The sequence below is a fragment of the Phocoena phocoena genome, chromosome 15, assembly GCF_963924675.1.
Source record: "Phocoena phocoena chromosome 15, mPhoPho1.1, whole genome shotgun sequence".
Taxonomy (NCBI): Eukaryota; Metazoa; Chordata; class Mammalia; order Artiodactyla; family Phocoenidae; genus Phocoena; species Phocoena phocoena.
The window spans coordinates 66,645,116-66,663,196 of NC_089233.1; the positions used below are offsets into that span (position 1 = coordinate 66,645,116).

At 48.8% G+C, this 18,081-nt stretch overlaps 1 protein-coding gene across 1 annotated transcript in view; it reads left to right on the plus strand.

Moving 5' to 3' along the window:
* The window catches only part of BPI (bactericidal permeability increasing protein), a 29,897-nt gene extending 12,317 nt beyond the window's left edge, over positions 1-17,580 (plus strand). Inside the window, exons 6-15 of the mRNA XM_065891819.1 lie at positions 824-887; positions 2,258-2,349; positions 5,567-5,743; positions 6,749-6,808; positions 8,239-8,406; positions 9,496-9,563; positions 11,700-11,742; positions 14,548-14,611; positions 15,665-15,741; positions 17,220-17,580. Coding sequence (XP_065747891.1) covers positions 824-887; positions 2,258-2,349; positions 5,567-5,743; positions 6,749-6,808; positions 8,239-8,406; positions 9,496-9,563; positions 11,700-11,742; positions 14,548-14,611; positions 15,665-15,741; positions 17,220-17,258 — 852 coding nt within the window. The 3' untranslated portion in view covers positions 17,259-17,580. The remainder of the gene's footprint in view (positions 1-823; positions 888-2,257; positions 2,350-5,566; positions 5,744-6,748; positions 6,809-8,238; positions 8,407-9,495; positions 9,564-11,699; positions 11,743-14,547; positions 14,612-15,664; positions 15,742-17,219) is intronic.
* The last annotated feature ends 501 nt before the right edge of the window (positions 17,581-18,081 follow it).

Here is an 18,081-nt window from a genome sequence, read left to right on the forward strand (position 1 = left end):
AGCATCTCAAGAGACCAAAGTGGAAGCTGCACAGCCTTTTATGACCTCACCTGGGAAGTTACACAATGTCACTTGCGCTGTTTTCTATTGGTTAGAAGCAAGTAGCCACCCCGCCCACCCAGATTGTAGGGGAGAGTTCACAGACTCCACCTCTAAATGGGTGTGACAGGGCCACATTCCAGAAGAGCAAATGGAATGGAAAATATAACCCACAGCGCTCCATTTTACAGATGAGAAAATAAGGGTCTCTTTTCTCATAGAAATGGAGTAACTTCCTCAGTGGCAAAATCAACATGTGACCCAGGGCTTCTCAGACCAGTGCTTGTTCCCCTATGAGTTATGGGAGGGAAACGGCTGGGAAGTCTTCTCTGGCCACACAAAGCAAAGATGAGGGTGCCCACCCAGGCTTGAGCAGAGGACCTGCCTCCTGCTCCTAGAAGCACACACAGGGGAAGGCTGACATCTGACCACCTCCTGTTCATTTTTTCACCACCTCATTCCACAAAGGGTCTGAGTGCAAACAAAAACAAACAAAATCTCACATTAAAAAATAGAAAACATAAATACCCATCAGGAAAGCTCCATGCCAGAGTAGGAAATAAAATGCAGATGTGCAGGTCATACAGTCATATAAAGTTACTATTTCCAAGTTACATGTTGAACTCTGAGCTTCCTGGTGGCCAAAGAGAAAAGGGAAACTTGAGTAGTTTTATGATTTTCAAGAAAACATTCAAGAAGAGCAAAACATGTCTGGATAATTATTCTCAGAGGACATTTTCCACTATAGGAAAACTTTGCTGATCAGTTCTTTTGTTCTCCCCAGATCTGCAAGGTAGTGACCAGTACCGTATCCTCCAAGCTGCAACCTTATTTCCAGACACTGCCAGGTAAGGAGGCTGGGGTAGAAGGGGGAGGGGGTGAGGGACACAGGGAGAGTGTGATGGAGCCAGCAATTTTCCTAGGCAGGCCTGGGCTTGGGTGGGAATGGGTAGCACAGATTATTTTCAAATGGCAATTGGCATCAGATCCCCTATTGGGCCAGGTCCTTGTGGCAGGTCCAGAAGTTTAATGGAAAAGCAGCTCTGCAGGGGCCAAACAACAAATACCTGCAGCCCTCTGGAGCCAGAGATACATAGCTGGCCTGAGATCTGAGGCTGATCACTTCCCCTCTCAGGGCCTCAGTTTCCATATCTTTAAAATGGGGACAATCTTCTCTTTCCCCAAATGCTTGGTAAATGGTGAAGGGCTGCAGTAGGTGGGGGAGGACCCGTATGGCCAAGTGCTCACCATGTGTCATGTACCCAGCAGAATGGTTTCCTCTCGGCCTCCTAACACCCCACTGAGATCACTGTTTTGTCCCAATTTTACCACCAGGAAACGGAGGCTCAGAAAGGAGCCGAGGCTTACCTGAGGTCAAGAGGCAGTAAGAAGCAGAAACAGGATCCCAAGCCTGTGCCCCAAACCGCTGCCTGGGCTGCCTCCCTGTGGAGCCTGGTTTGGCTGGCACATGGCACATGTCCATTTCAGATACATTCCCTTCCCCGAGGCATCGCCCCAGCCCCTCCAGGCACAGGGCCCCTCCTGGGCGTGTTCAGTGCAGTTGCAGTGTCCAGGGTTTGGCCTCACCAGGCAGGAAAAAGATTTTGGCTTGAGTCCCAGCCTTGTCACTCACCAGCTTTGCCATCTTAGACTAGTTACCTTTTCTGAGACTCGGTTTATTCCCCACTAACATGGGGAGGAAGGGCTAAAGGAGAAACCAATATTTATTTAATCCTCATTGATTACTGCTGGGAAACAGAGAAACCACTCAGACCTAAAGCCAGTCTGGGCTCAGCCTGGGATATTATCACTGCTAATAATGATCCCTTCTGGCTTTTGAGTTCCTACCATGCACAGGGCATTGTCAAGGTCACTAGTAGTACCCCATTTTACAAATGAAAAAATGTGGCTCAGAGAAATGAAAGGACTTGTCCAAGGTCACATAGATTTCAATTCAAGCCCAGGTCTTTCTGCTCCTTGACTCTGTGTTTTAGCCACGTCTCTGGGCTGTTGGAAGAAGGGAGAGAGATGATATCTGTGAATGTGGGATGTGGGCTCATTTTCCTTTAAGGAGACCTCAGGGAGGGCTCCCTGGAGGAGGTAGGAATGGAATTAGCACTGCAGGTCTTGATTCAACTTTAGGGGATGCTGCCCCTGCATCCCAGGCCCCAAAGATGCCATGGGGAGCCAGTTCATGGTCCATCTTCTTTCCCCCTAGTGACAACCAAAATAGACAACGTGGCTGGGATCGATTACTCTCTAGTTGCACCTCCCAAAGCCACAGCTGATAACCTGGATGTGCTGTTGAAGGTAAGACTTACACCAAGAATCATACACCCTCACACCTTTGCCTCAGACCACCTCCCCCCACAGACTCCCCATCATCCTTGGAGACAGATCTCATGACTCCACCCCTTTCCTATCCATCCTCACTGCTCTCCCCAGCCCACTCTCCTCATCTTCTCCCGGTTCCAGTCCCACTGGCCTTCCGGCGATTCCTGAAGTATGCTGTGACTGCTCCCTCCCCAGGGCCTTTGCACTTGCTGCCCCTTCTAAACAGGAGGCTCTGGCCCAGATATCCACAGAAACTCTTCCTTTCCTCCTTCAAGTCTTTGCTCAAATATCTTCTCCCTAAAGAGGCCCTCCCAGACCACTGTTGCTAAAATAGCGCCCTCCTCTTCCCCTATATCCTGCTTTATTTTTCTCAGCAGCACTTAGTACACACGGTCACAAGCTTTTCTCCCTCAATGTGATGAAAGAAAAGGGGCTGTGATTGCTTTGTTCTTTTTTTTTAATTTAGTTTTGGCTGTTTTGGGTCTTTGTCGCTGCACACGGGCTTTCTCTAGCTGCAGCGAGCGGGGGCTATTCTTCATTGCGGTGCGCGGGCTTCTCATTGCGGTGGCTTCTCTCGTTGCAGAGCACAGGCTCTAGGCACGTGGGCTTCAGTAGTTGTGGCATGCGGGCTCAGTAGTTGTGGCTCGTGGGCTCTAGAGCGCAGGCTCAGTAGTTGTGGCACATGGGCTTAATTGCTCCGCGGCCTGTGGGATCTTCCCAGGCCAAGGCTCGAACCTGTGTCTCCTGCATTGGCAGGCGGATTCTTAACCACTGTGCCACCAGGGAAGCCCGCTTTATTCTTTACTGTATGTGTAGCACCTAAAACTATGCTTGGCATATAATAGGTGCTCAGTAAATATGTATTGGATGGATGGATGGATGGATGGATGGATGGATAGATGGAGTTAGTTTCATTTCATGCCACTTTCCCCCTCATTCTCCAGCCTCCAACCAAACTCACTGGCCTTGCACTTCCTCAACATATCCAGCTAGTTCCCACCTCAGGGCCTTCGTCCTGTCCATTCCCTCTGCCTGGACTCCCCTCTTTCCCATGCCCTCCTCTACCCCACTGGCTTCTTCTTATCCTCCAGTGGATGTGGGCTGGGTTGTCGCTCCCCGAGCAACCTTCTCGGACCTCCTCAGCTGGAATAAGTCCCACTCCCTGAATCCCCTCCGGATGTACCTCAGTCCCTCCACAATCGATGATTGGCTTGTTTGTTTACTATTTACTTGTTTGTTCTAAAACACATTTGATGTCAAAAAGAAAATGTAGAATACACAAAGGAGCAGAGAAATAAATAGGAGGGAAGGAAGGGAGGAAGGAAGGGAAGAAGGAAAGAGAGATTACCCTAATATTACAACTCAGAGATATGCACTGTTGACACACAAGTTACAGTCTCCCAACCCTCCAATCCTTGTCTCTGCTGAGACACAAGAAATTACACACACACACACACACACACACACACACACACACACACACACATGCGTAACAGAGGCAGAAACAAATACAGATAAAAACCACATATATAGACGTAGAAGTACATACACACACATGCATGTATACGTCATATTTTACATTCTGTTTCACAACTTTTAAAACCAGAACAGTATAATATGAACATCTATCAGTGAAATGTCCTCCCGTAGCCCTTTTACTGGCTCTTGGGTCTCTCAGTGGACAGCTTGTGGTAAGGTACGTGGACAGTGCCCCCTCCTGGGGTGTCTGTGCTCTCTCCATTTCTCCCACAAGTTTAACCAGAGCTGCCTCGAATATCCTTATAGCTGGATCTCTGCCCATCTTTGACTATTTCCTAGAAGTGAAATTGCTGGACCAAGTAGTATAGTTTTTTAAAAAATCTAAGTGATACGATGGAATAAAAGATTAAAACAATTCCTATTTATCCCTAGCAAATGAGAATGTCCTGTTTATTGCCCCCTATCCCCACTCGGGGCTCCTGCCCAGAGGTAATGGCTGTCAGCCGTGGAGGGTATTAGCCCTCCGGTCCCCTGGTCCTAAGCATTCACATACATGTATGTGAAAGCCCATCTAGTTTTGCTGAGAATCTGTTTGCACGTAGGAATACACACTGTTCTTCACTTGCTTTTCTCACCTAATGATATACATTAGAGCCGGTTCCTCTTTGGTACATAAGTCCACCTGTTTTTTTAATTTTTGTCTTTTATGTTTTCTTTTTTTGTCTTTTTTTTACACCTGATATTTTTAAGAGTTGCATATGGTATTTATTCTATAATATGAGTGTCACAGTCATTAACTGTAAATAATGAAATGATCCAAAAGTACAGAGACTATTGCATCTTCTCACGTACCCACAACCCAGATTTCAGACATGTTACATATTTTGTCATACTCACCTCTGATTTTTTTGAAATGAAACATTGTAGAAATAAATAGCTGAGGCCCCCTTGGGGACCCTCTACCCTCCAGGGAATCACACGGATGATGTCCCTGTGTGTCCTTCTTGCCTGTGTGTGTCAATAATGTGTATATAGTATGTTTTATAGGCCTTTACATAAATGGCATTCTAACATATGTATCCATCTACAATTTGCTTTTTTATAACTCAACATTCTTGTTTCTTTAGCTAAATAAGTGATCTGTTTTCGCAATGTGTTGCCAAATTGCTCTTCAGAAACATAAACATATAATCCCCAGCAGCACGTGAATGCTTTCACCAAAAACTGGGTAGTCTGAGCTTAAAATACACACACACTTAAAGCAGTTTACCTCTCTCTTGAAAATTTTGCTAATTTGATAGATGAAAACAAACAAACAGAACCTCCTTGTTCTCTTAGGAGAATTTCTGCGCTTCTTTGCGAGGTTGAGGCAGAGCCAACGGCGTGGTTGGGCGTGTGCTTGCCGGACTCTGGCTGCCCAGGTTCAGTTCCTGACTCTGCCACTCACCCTTCTGAGTGACCCTGGGCAAGTCACTTCACCTCCCTGAGTGCCCTCTCCTGTAAAATGAGTATAATCTCACCTACCTCACCGTGTTGGTGGGAAAAGCACTTAGAACGTAGCCCCAGGAGGAGATGCTATTGTTAGTTTCTGGCCATGGCTTTCTCCTCTGTGAATACGTGATTGGTATCCTTAGCTCGTTTTTTCTTGGAATGGAGACATCGAATTGTAATTCCTGAAGGATGACCAGGCTCACTCTGCCGCCTCCATCCCCAGGGGGAGTTTTTCAGGCTGGCCCACCGCGGGCCCCCTCCCTTTGCCCCGCCGGCGCTGACCCTTCCCAACGACCACAACCGCATGGTGTACCTGGCCATCTCCGAATATCTTTTCAACACGGCCGGGCTCGTGTATCAAGAGGCTGGAGTCCTGAATTTCACCCTCAGCGATGACACGGTAAGGCCAGGTGGGCTCAGAGACGGTCTGGATCTGAGTCTTCGTTCACAGTTGGGGAGATCAAGGTCTGGACTCTAGAGTCAACCAGACCTGAGTTCAAATCCCGGCTCCCCTCTTTTCCAGCTGGGTGACCTTAGGTGGTTATTCAGCCTCTCAGAAGCTCGGTTTCCTCTACTTCCTCCAAAGGGTGTAATGAGGGTTCAATGAGATATGAATGCTTGTGCAGCCCCAGCACGGGTTTATCAGCACGGAGGAAGTCCTCTGAATACTAACAGGAACAGCCAACGTTGACTGAGTACTTGCCATGTGTTGGTCTGTAATCCAGCCTTATCATCACATCACCGTTATCGTCATCATCCTCATTGTATATTTGTAGCTGAGTCCTGCTCTGGGCCTCAGTTTACCCATCTGTAAAATGAGGAAACGACCATCTTCTCCAGAGTCTAGGGGCAACCTGATCCCACCCTGGTCACCGCCCGCACAGGGTTCCTCCTACGCTGCTCCCTGAAGAGATGCCACATCCTCCCTCTCTGTAGAGGCACCAAAGGGATGCTGACCCCCACATGTCCCCCTGTGGAAATAAAGAACAGCCACCCGAATGAGAACTCTTCAGGGCAAGGGAGTCAACCTCTATCATTTGCGTTTGGCAGAGAATCGAAGGCAGACAGGGGGCAGGAAAGCTTTGAAGTGAAAAAAAGGGAGGGCTTCAGGTAGGCTCTTAGGGAGGCTGTCGGTGCGGGGAAGCTGGAGGTGGGCTAACGTGTGCATGGGCCGGGCAGCCTATGGGATTGGTTTGAGCAGCATATTTGACTTTATCAATGCAAAAAATAGGGAAGCTGGCAGTCACTGATCATGCCCTGACCCTTCTGGGTCGGCACTCTATTGTCATATGTGGTCTGGCCATGGTCTGTTTGTATATTCAGCCTCTCACCCCTCACATGGAATTTGCCACCCAATCTATAACATAATCTCCCAAGATCCTTTTCTCTTCTTCTCTCACTACAGTTACCGAAGGAATCCAAGTTCCTCCTGACAACAAAATCCTTTGGAACCCTCCTACCCCAGGTGAGAAAGGATCTGCTCCCCTTTAGTCAGCTTGGTGAGGAGGCCTGGGGGAGCTGAGTAGGACAGGGCTCTGCTGAGCGGCCCGCCGAGAGCGCCCCTCTCCAGATCCAGAGGCAGCCCAGCCCGAGAGTATGGAAAGAGCTTCGTGCAGCCCGTCCCCGGTACAGAGAAAGGCTCCAAGCACCCACGTGATCAGGTGTGAGGGTAGATGCTGAGGCCTCATCCATTCAACAAATATTCGTTGAGTGCCCACCACCTTTCTGGGGCCCTGTGCTGGGCATCTAGCAAAACAGACCATATCCCTGCCCTCCTGGAGCTCCAGTCCAGTGGAGAGAGAAAATTATTGTTAGAAACCCAAAACAATAAAAAAGAAAATGCAGACTGTGATAAGTGAAGCCAACACTAATTGGCTGAAGTTGATGAGGTCACTTCAGACAAGGCAGCGGGGGAAGGCCTGTCAGTCTGCTTGGGCGGCCATAAGGAAATGCCACAGACCAGCTGGCTTAAACAACAGAAATTTATTTCTCACAGTTTTGGAGGCCAAGAAGTCCAAGATCAAGGTACCAGCAGATTCAGTTTTTGGTGAGGGCTCTCTTCCTGGCTTGTAGATGGCTGCCTTCTTGCTGTGTCCTCAGATGGCCTTTCCTCTGAGCACATGGAGAAAGAGCAAGAAAGCTCTGGTGTCTCTTCTTATTAGGACAGAAATCCTGTTGGACCAGGCCCCAGTCTGATGACCTCATTTAATCTTAATTACTTCCTTAGGGCCCCACCTCCAAATACAGTCACACTGTGGGTTAGGGCTTCAGTATATGAGTTTGCGGGGGATGGTGGGGGGGCAGGGAGACACAAACTTTCAGTCCATAATGGCTTCTTCGTTGGTGGCACTTCCAGAGATTTTTATACAGGAGGTACTGGTGTAGAGGAGGTGTGACTGGTAGGGGGCCAGGGGAATTGTCTTGAGGCTTCATTTGCATAACAATAGCATTCTTTTTACTCAGACTGTGAATTTACCTGGGAGAGGATTGGATGCTCGCTGAGATGGGGGTGTTGCCAAAGCTCTCCTCTGTTCCCCCTTGAAGTCACCACTGCTCTCTAGACTTGAAGGAAGGAAAAGAGTGAAGCTAGGGAAGAATACAGGACAAGCATTCAGGGAGAGGGAACAGAGAGTGCAAAGGGTTTTAGATGGGAAGAGAGCAGGTCATATTTGAGGAAGAGAAGTCCCTTGTGGCTGGAGTTAAAGGGCGAGAGGTAGAAGCATGGGGCGTGAGGTTGGCAGGGAACCAAGTGCTGAATTATGCAGTCTTTACGATTTATTCCAAAAGCAATGGGAAGACATTGGTGGTGTTTATGCAGGACCAGGACAAGATTGGATTTAGAAACATTTTAATAAAATTGCCCCTTTTGTTGGTTGTCCCTGCTGGGGGCTGCAGGTGGCTAAGATGTTCCCTGACATGAAGATGCAACTCCTCATCTGGGTCTCCTCCCCACCGAACATTGCCGTGTGCCCCACCGGCCTTCACCTCACCTTTGCCCTGGATACCCAGGCCGTTGCTGTCCGCCCAGACTCCTCTTTGGCCCCCCTCTTCCTGCTTGAGATGGTAAGCTGCTCCCGGGTGAGAACAGATGGGGAGCCCTGGACAGGGCCAAGAGCATGGCCCTCAGAGTCAGAGGGACCAGTGTGAATCCTGCCCAAACTCAAGCCTGGACTGTGTGTTTCCAGGGCCTGAGACTGGAGCCACTGTCCTACTGCTTCTGACTCCTACCGGCATTCATTCATTCCGTTGTTCGTTCCGTCGTTGGCTTGAAATATGCGTACTATTTCCAATTCATTCACTTGTATCTTTGGTCATTCAATTATGTATTTGTGGATTTGTTCATTCATTTATTCATTCAATTATTCATTTGACTGCTATCTTGAAATATACTATATCTTTGCTGGTTCATACATACATTCATCTATTCCATTATTCATTTACTTATACCTTTGTTCAGTTGATCATTCATTTGTATATTTGTTCGTTCATTCCTTTATCATTTATTCACCCATGCATATCTTTATTCTGTCCTCTGTGAGTTTAATCCTTCACTTATTCAAGTATTTACTCCATGACTGACTTGTGCATTCATTCATTTGATCGCTCTGTCACGCCGCAAACATTTGGTGCTACCCACTCTGGCAGTTGAAGGCGAGGGCCAGATTCTCCCCACCAGGAGGTACTCAGGTCTGCCCAGTCTCAGGCTGAGGCCCATTTTCCCCACTTTGCAGATTCAGTGGGTTCTGAGGGGGTTGCCCAAGGCCACACAGACAGTGGGCAGGAAAGCTGAGGTTGGGAATCTTGGCTTCCTGACTCAGTAAACATTCGTTGTGTGAATGAATGAATGAATGTCTGTGGGAATAGGGCTGGCCTGGACTCCAGCCCCACAGCGTGTCTCCCACAGTCCACGGGAGTGGCCTGGGAACGCTGAAATGGTCTCAGAAGCAGGGGGAGAAAATGGTAATTGGTTGACAGGCCAGGACTCATCAACAAGCACAAGGTTTGCAAAAGGAAGAGTCCTCTCCTCCGTGGGTCCCGCAGGTGGGATCCTCTGCCGAGCCTTTGTGAAGCTTACCTTCCGGTCTTGGAGGCTTCGCAGAGTCCGCAGCCCCTGAGTCAGGGGCCTTCACTTCCTGGATTGTTTCTTTGCAGTACGTGAACGTTTCTGTGGATATTGGTGCCAGGTCAGACAGGCTTGTTGGAGAGCTCAAGTTGGACAAGTAAGTGGGCCTGTGGGCACGCGAGGAGGGGACTGCCCACCTGTTCTTGGTGCCCGTGGGCTAGCAATGACCTTACAACGTGCCAAGCTTTCCTGTTCATCCATGACATTTAAGCCTCAAACAGCGTGTGGTGGGCACCATATCTGCATTTTGCAGACTGTGAAACTGATGCTCAGAGATGAAGTGACCTGAGACCACACAGTATAGGGTGACCAACCATCTCGGTTTGTCTGCAGTGTCCCAGTTTTAGCACTGAAAGCCCTGCAGCCCAGGTCACCCCCCACCCCATCCTAGGCCCACTCACGGCTGGGCAGTGCCAGCTGATGACTCTGCTCCAGCCCCCAGCCACTCCACGTCCCTGGCCTTCCTTGGCACTTGGAAAACACTTCAACTTCTTCACACCCTTCCTTGGGACTTCGTCAGCCAACTCCTGCTGGGAGACTCTGGAATCCGTGCCTGGGTTGGAATCCCAGCAGAGGAGGTTGTGGTTAGGGATGTGGGCTCTGAGGTTGAGCCTGTTGCCTTGGAAGCGCAGCTCACCTTCGGCAAGCGCTGAACTCTCCAAACTTCAGTCAGTTTCCCTGGCTGGTAAAATAAGCCCAATAATTGTTCTTTGCCGACAGCATCATTTTGAGGGTGAAATGAGGTATTAATATGTGTTGCAGTGCTTAGAACACTTCGAGGGATACAATAAGCAAGAGGAAAAGAGAAAGACAGAGGGGCACACAGAAAAAGAAAAAAAAAATCAGAAATGAGGGAGGGTCAGAAAGAGACAGAGAGACAGAGAGAGACAAGGGAAGGGAGGGAGAGACGCAGAGAAAGAGAGAGTGAGAGCAAGACAGACAGACAGATGGAGAGACACATTAACAGGAGAGACAGAGAGACACAAAAGGTGGAAAGAGGAGAGAGAGACAAGCAGATACACAGAGGTCAAGAGTGAGGGAGACGCACAGAGTCGATGCGGTGACCCCTGCATTCCAACCTGGCGTCTACATCTTCGTTGCTTTCACACTGTTTAAATTGAGTCGACCCACATTCCTCCCCAGTTCTGCCTTCTCTCTGGCACAGAGCTGTCCTTCTTAACCTTGAGTTTGGCTCCTGAGGTTTACGTGCTGCTTATTTCCCCTGGCATCATTTTGACAAGTGTTACTGCTTTAGAAACATGTGGATTTAATTTTCCTGGAAACACCCATGGGCCGCTCAAGTAGAGGAGCCGGGGAAAATAGAGCTGGGTGATGGCTGAACACAGACTTTCTAAAATATGCAGGGATGGGGGTGGTGGGAGTTCATAGGCAAGAGTTTTCAAACTTTGTAGGGTACTGGAGACAACAAAAGCTTTGACATCAGGGAGACCTGTTTGAAATTCTACTTGGCTGGATGTTAGCTGTGTGACCTTGGACAGATTGCTTGACTTCTCTGAGCGTCAAGGACCTCATCTGTAAAATGGGAGTGTGATGGCCCTTGGCTCTTGGGTATTACAGGAATTCAATCGGATAAAGCAACCAACATAGCAAATGATAGGGGTTCAATAAATAGCCATTTATTTACCTATTTCCAAGATCATTGTTAAGATGCCATAAAGTCTGCAAATATGGGATTGTTTATTGGCTCAAATAATTGAAAAGTCCAAGGATTTCAGGCAAGGGTGGATCCAAGTGCTCAAATGATATCCTTACAACTCTGACTCTCTTGATCTCTTGGCTTTACTATCCCTTATGCTGGCTTCATTTCCCAGCAGGCTGTCACCAAGTGATGGCAAAAATTGTTACCAGCATCTCCCTAATTTTGCTGGAGAAAAGAGAATACCTCACTTCCAATATTTCCAGCAGAAGTCCTAGGACCAACTCTCATTGGACCAGCATGGGCTAGAGGTCAATCCTTAAAGCAATCACCGTGGCAGGGGAGATAGACTCTGCCCTTTGGCCAGCCCACCCCGGAACCCAGCATTAATAATGTAGGGAATGGGTGACTGGCCAAAAGGAAAAATCAGGGGGCTGTCACCATAGAAAGGGGGAATGGATACAGGATGGGAAAACCAGACAGCATCTACCAGAGTGGGCCCCTTCTCCCCAGCAACTGAACTCTAATATGAGTCAGGCTAATGGTGGTTTCCACTTCCCCCTCCCCTTCTCACAGGCTGCTCCTGGAACTGAAGCACTCGGACGTTGGCCCCTTCCCGGTGAGTCTGAGGCCATTGGTGGCTCCTTCCTTCCTCTGATCTTGAGATAACTGTCCTGAGGGCACCTGGGCTCATAGCATCATTTCAACAGACCACTGGTTCATTTGCATATAATTTGCCTGTGAAGTAATGATGCAGGGAGCTTTGTGGGCACAGAGACCCGAGCTGGAATTGCTGCTCCAAGCTTACTAATTGTGGGCCTTGGGCAAGTCCCTTCCCCTCTGTGAACTTCATATCTTCCCCACAAAGCAGGGATAATCCTTTCCACCTGAGTTAGTGTGGTGAGTTTTAAATGGGATTAAATGTGCACAGTCAGGTACAGAAAATCTGCTCAACAGATGTTTGTTGAATAAATGAGTTAATTACTTTATTGAGTACCTACTATGTGGCAGGCACTGTTCCCCAGGTGTGGGAATGTGCTGATGAATTAGATAAGAAGTGACTTCTTCTAGAGCCTACATTGTAGTAGAGAAACAGACAATAAGAAATGAAGAAGATCATTTCAGTCAAGATCAATGCTAGGAAAAACTAAGTGGAGGTGGGGTAGAAAGTGATGGGGGAGGTTAAGGGTTAGACCATGTGATCAGGGAAAGCTTCTCTGGGGAGGTGATATTTGGGCTGAAGGAGCCTGCAAGGTGAAGATCTGTTGCAGCCAGAGGGAATAGAAGGAGAAAAGGCTCTGTGCTGAAACAAGCTTGGCATGTTTGGGGAATGCAGAGAAGCAGTGTGGCTGGAAAAAGCAAGTAGGGGCTGTAGAGAGGCAGGCAGGGGCTGGCTCGCCTGAGCTTTCTGGACTAGAACAGGTTGTGTTCAAATGGCAGCGAGAAGCTGGTGAACGTTTCCTGCATGGAGTGACATGATCTGATGTATACTTTATAAAAGATGCCTCTGGCTGGGATGGGGGGAATGGATTACGGGGGACGAGAGTCAGACCATGTGGATCGTTGGGGAGGCAGGTGCATTTGCCCATGTGAGAGATGATGGAGGCTGGGTCCAGGCCAGGAAGAAGGAGAAAGATGGTGGATTGGAGACACACTTTGGAAGTAGAATTAGAACTTGGTGAGAGATTTGATGTGTGTGGTGGGGGGAAAAGACAATGAAGAATGACTCCTAGATGTTTGGCTTGAGCAGCTGGGCGAATGAATGGCAGAGTCACTTAGAGATTGAGTAGGGCAGGTGGGAGGGAGATGACAGGTGTCTTGCCAGCCCAAGTAGATGATTCCACTACCCGGAATCACAGACTGTCATCCAATAGACTCACCCCTGCTGCTCCCCCATCACCACCCTCTGGCACTGGTGGGGAGTTGCCCGTGTAGATAGCAGGTCAAGTGTACTTCAACAGCCGACCTGAATGAGCATCGCTCTTGTGGCTTCCATTAGAAGCCACAGTGTGCTAATTCTGTCCACAGCACTCTACCGCACATGGCCCGAATCTTCCAGAGAGCCTCTTGCTAAACCTCTGGAGAACATTTCCTTAGATCTCTGAAATGCCCCCCAAGATTTCTGCTGAGTGGGTGCCTTATAAGCCACCCAGCCCTGAAGTCAGTCCCAACATCCCCTCCAAATCCAATGGAAATCCAGCCAGCCATTTCCATCTCATAAGAGTACAACAGACAGAAGGACCCAAAGCAACCTCAGTGTATTTTCATGGATTTACTGGTGCCAAGGCTCTCATGGTGGCAGCTGGACCCAGTCGGTAACTAACTTCTGCTTCCGCAGAAAATAAAAATTTAAAGTTCCCAGATTCATGAGAAGAAGGGCACCACATTTGATGAGCCCAGGGAACTACAGTCTGGGGAAGGAAACTCAATTGTTCTAGAAACAAAAATGTACATATTTACAAGGTGTAAATGTCACCACTACAGGCGATCATCTTGAGGGTGTTACATTATTTTTGAATTTTTTAAATTATAGCAAAAGCAAAACATATACATTATAGAAGAGTCAGAACCTACAGATTTGCAAAACAAACAAATAAAAACCATTCCTGTCTTCACCACTTAATTAATAATTTGGAGTACATCCTTCCTGACTTTTTTCTATGCATATTTAATAACAGAATGGAATTACATGGTTTCTGTAGCCTACGTTTTCTTTATTTTTACATTTTTATTGGAGAATAGTTGATTTACAATGCTGTATTAGTTTCTGCTGTACAGCAAAGTGAATCAGTTATACACCAGCCTGCTTTTTCTTACTCAAAAATATATCACGAATAATTTGTGCTGATAATTATATTTCTACAAAATCATTTTTAATAGGTGCATAGTATCTCTTAGTATCAAAGTGCCACCACGTTCCCCAGATGATTCCCCAATTGTTGGACATGTAGGTTGCTGTTAATTTATTGTTTTGGTCCTATCTATCGCACTACTTCATTTCCTTAGGATAAATGCCTTAGAGGCATGTTTGCTGGCCCACCACGCACACACATTTTTAAGGCTTTGGATGAACATTGCCGAATAGCCCTCCAAAAGTTTGAACTAGTTTGCTCTCTAGCCCACAGTGTCTGAGCGGGTGCATTTTCTTATGCAAAGTTTTTCACATTTAAATACTCTGAGACGACCTTCCTTACCTCAGCCTTGCCCCCTACAGTCTAGAATGTGATTTGTATCTGGAACCTTTAAAGCAAAAGGGGTCACTTTGGTGACCTTGTTCGAACTGCAGAGTTTTCGCGTCACCCCTGTGTCCATCTCTCAGCGGTTTTCCCAGCTGTGAGGTTGCCCTGGGTGGGAGGGAGGGTGATGGAGGACAGCTGGTGCTACAATGCCCTGATGTGTGTCCCATCGTCCTTGTGACCCCCAGGTTGAATTGCTGCAGACTATCATGAACTACGTTGTGCCCACTGTCGTGATTCCCAAGATTAACAGTAAGGAGTTTTGGAGAAAGGATTGATTTTCAGTCCTGGGGAAGAGGGGGGGTGGGGGTGGGGTTCGGTCCTGAAACCACCCAATACCCAGCCCCAGCTGTGGTAGCTGGAGGTGGTGCCCTCAAATGAGCCTCAAATGGCATCTGACCCAGAAAAGGGATGGGAAAAACGGTTGAGTTCCTCCTATGTGCCCATCCAGCCTTTGAGACAGCCCCTAGAGACAGGGGATAGCAAAGGCGCCAGTTTTCATAGGAGGAAATGGGAGATCAGAGAAGTTAAGTGATTGTTCCAGGTCACAGAGAAGGTGAGAGATGGAACTGGGATTTGATCCCAGCCCTGAAGCCAGAGCCCTAGGTCTTTTTCCACCTCTGAGAGAGAAGGACCAAGGAAGAAGGGCGAACCTGGGATAACGCTTCCACTCAGCTCACTCACTGGTGAAACCCCTGACCTTTGCAGAGCCAGGGGCAAGGGCACAAATAGCGGCCCCCATGCTGTGTAACTAGAACACTTAGAAATTGTAAATGAAGACAACAAATTATTATGTATAGTCTCTGGCTTCTCCTCCTACCTTGACAAATGCAGCTTCATAATGACCTGAGGGACCAGGTTGGAGTTTAGAATTCTCCAGAGTTTCACAGCAGAATGTGGCGGGATGGGGGAGCTGGACCACAGCCCGTTTCCAGTTTCATCCTAAACGTGGAGGGGCTTCATGTGCATATCCATCCCATGTCCCCGGGGGGCCCTCCACAGCCCAGCAAGCAGCCGCTCCTGCTGTCACTCGGGCTGGGTGTGCACCAGCATGCCGGCACCCTCAGGAGGGTGGTCTTGGGGCTGAGCGGGTGGGAATTCACCAGTCCTGGGTGCTCAGAGCGCGGTGGAGGAGAGAGTGGAAGATTCCAGGCAGCCTCTTCACAGGTTTCTTCCCAGAGCCGGGCCAGGGGAGCTGCCGGCCGGCCGGGCTGTCTGTCTCAGATCCTTGCCGCTCCCTCTACCTCCCGCTTCCCTACAGAGGAAGTACCTTAACCTTAACCTCTACCTTAACCTCCAATGCAGAGAAGCTGCAGAAAGGCTTCCCTCTCCCGCTGCCCGCCTCCATCCAGCTCTTCAACCTGGTGCTTCAGCCTCACCAGGTGAGTCCCCAAGCTCTCCTTCGCCAAACCTCCCATCACAATAGCCACCTTCCTCCATGTCAGCTCTGGATCAAGCGCTTTCTACCCTTTCAATAATCCCAGAGGGTGGGCGCTGTTACTAAACAGAGAACAGAGGCTAAGACTCAGAAAAGCCACACGGCCATTACATGAAGTCCAAAGTCAAAGCCAGGTCCCTGCTTTTAACCATGGGCTGCACCACTCCCACCCTCCCCTTGGTAAAAATGGAACTCACGTGGTGGCCCCAAAGCCTCTTTTATAAGGCGGATGCACTTAAATACTTGACAAGTAGGTGTCACGTGCCTTCCTTTGCATCCAGCATCCTTCTAGGCCCTGGGGTATAAAGCGCAGGGTCTGGCAGATTAAGATACGGGAATGGACGGCCTCATCTTCCCTTTCCCTCACCCTGACCCCCCGACAGCCTCTGACACTATTTTCCCCATCCATGGAATGCTTTCTTCTCTTAGCTTTGAAGATTCCCTCTCCTGGTTTTCCAGCCACCTCTCACTGGGCTGTTTGGTCTCTTTGCTGGTTCCTCCTTCCCCTACCAGTGGGAGTTCTCCAGGGTTTCTGCCCCGGCCTCCGCCCTTCCCCCCGCTATTGCTTTCTCTGGTCACTTTCATCAACTCAGGCTCAACAGCCACCTTTGTGCCGCCCGGTGACCCGGCCGTGCTTCCAGTCTCTTCTACGTGCCCAAAGTGTACATATGCTGGTTTCCTCGGTGCCTCCATCCTTAAACCCACTGTGTCCCAACAAAGCTGATAACTCTGCAAGGAAACCATCACCCACTCTTACGTTCCTTACCGCTGTGCATGGCTTCCTGATGTCCTGGTGGCCCTCCTGGGAAACCTCCGCCCAGCTTCCTCCCTCTCCCTCACCCCCCACATCCATCCCATCAATCCCTGATTCTTTAAACTTAATGGGAGAACTGCCAGGGCTAAGAGACAGTAGAGAAATAGCTGAGCGAGCAGAGGAAACACATTCCCCATGTTCCCTACATTTTACCAAGTTCATCCTTAAAATTAAAAAATGACCCCATAGGCACAATTTAATTCCTTCATTTCTGATAATTCTGAGTGAAGGGCAGGAAGGAGCAAAAGAGAAGTGGTTTTGCAACTGTGATTGCAAGGAGGGCTCCCTGGAGCTGCCAAGAGGCAGGGATGACAAGTGAAGGCCTTCCCAGCAGCCCAGGGGTCTCAACGTCTGAGAAGAAAACAGCTGGCAGAGAAGCTGCTGACAGATTCACGGGCCTTGGCAGCCACTGATGTGCAGACCCCAGGGGTGGGATGCCAGGTGCCCCCCGCCCCACTCACTCCTGCCTTTCTGTCAGCAGACAGGCACCACTCTCTCCTTCCCGACAGACAGGCTCCCAGAGTTTCCTTCTAAAAACCCAGCGTCCCCATATTCACAGATGAGGGGTACACTTCTGGCTGATGACAGCCTTCTCATCTCTCCCCCAGGATTTCCTCCTGTTCGGTGCAGACGTCCGCTACAGCTGAAGTCCCCATGGGTGCTGGGGGCTGTCAGTCACATCGGGAGGTGAGGGGCTGTCAGCACCCTAACCCTGACAGGCCCCATGGGGCACGGGCTGCCTCCCTCCAGGCTTCCCTCTCTAGCTCTTGACTCGGAGACTCTTGCAAACGTCTCTGAACTCAGATTCAGAAATGATCTAAACATGGGAACCTTGTTCCTTGGGAAAGTGTGTGTTGTGTATTTTAGGGATTATGAATTTCTTTCAAGGGCTAAGGCTGCATGGACATTTCCTCCAGGAATTGCATTTCAATTGTAATCACAATATTTCTCTTTGTGCTTCACACAACATTAAAAAAGAAAAATAACAAAAACCCTGTTTTTTCTGTGGAATTCTGTGTGATGGTATGGTTTCTTCTTGTCCATCCATTCGTTCATTGGCTGTACGCAGTGTGGCCAAGATACAATCACCTCTTTTTAGTTCTCTAATTCATTTCTTGAGCCCCCCACATGCTTTCCTTAGCAGAAACTCCCACTGTCCCTTTTTGAGGGCATCCCTCATTCAACAATCCCCAAGAATAATTGGGGTTTACTTAGTCCAAAGAGAGTGGGTCTTGCTTCCTAATGTCAGGCAGAGGTCTGTAGAGTGGCTCTGTCCATTGGGATGTTGTTCCTGCTACTGCCACATGGTGTCGCTGTTGAACAGTGATTCCGCACCGCCCATTGTCTTCCTGTGCAGTCATCTACCGCGGCTGTTGCTCCTGTCACTACCACGCGGGGTCGCTGTCGAGCGCTTATCCTGCACAGCCCGTTTTCTCTGCCCCACACTTGGGCTCCACCTTGATGGCTCTC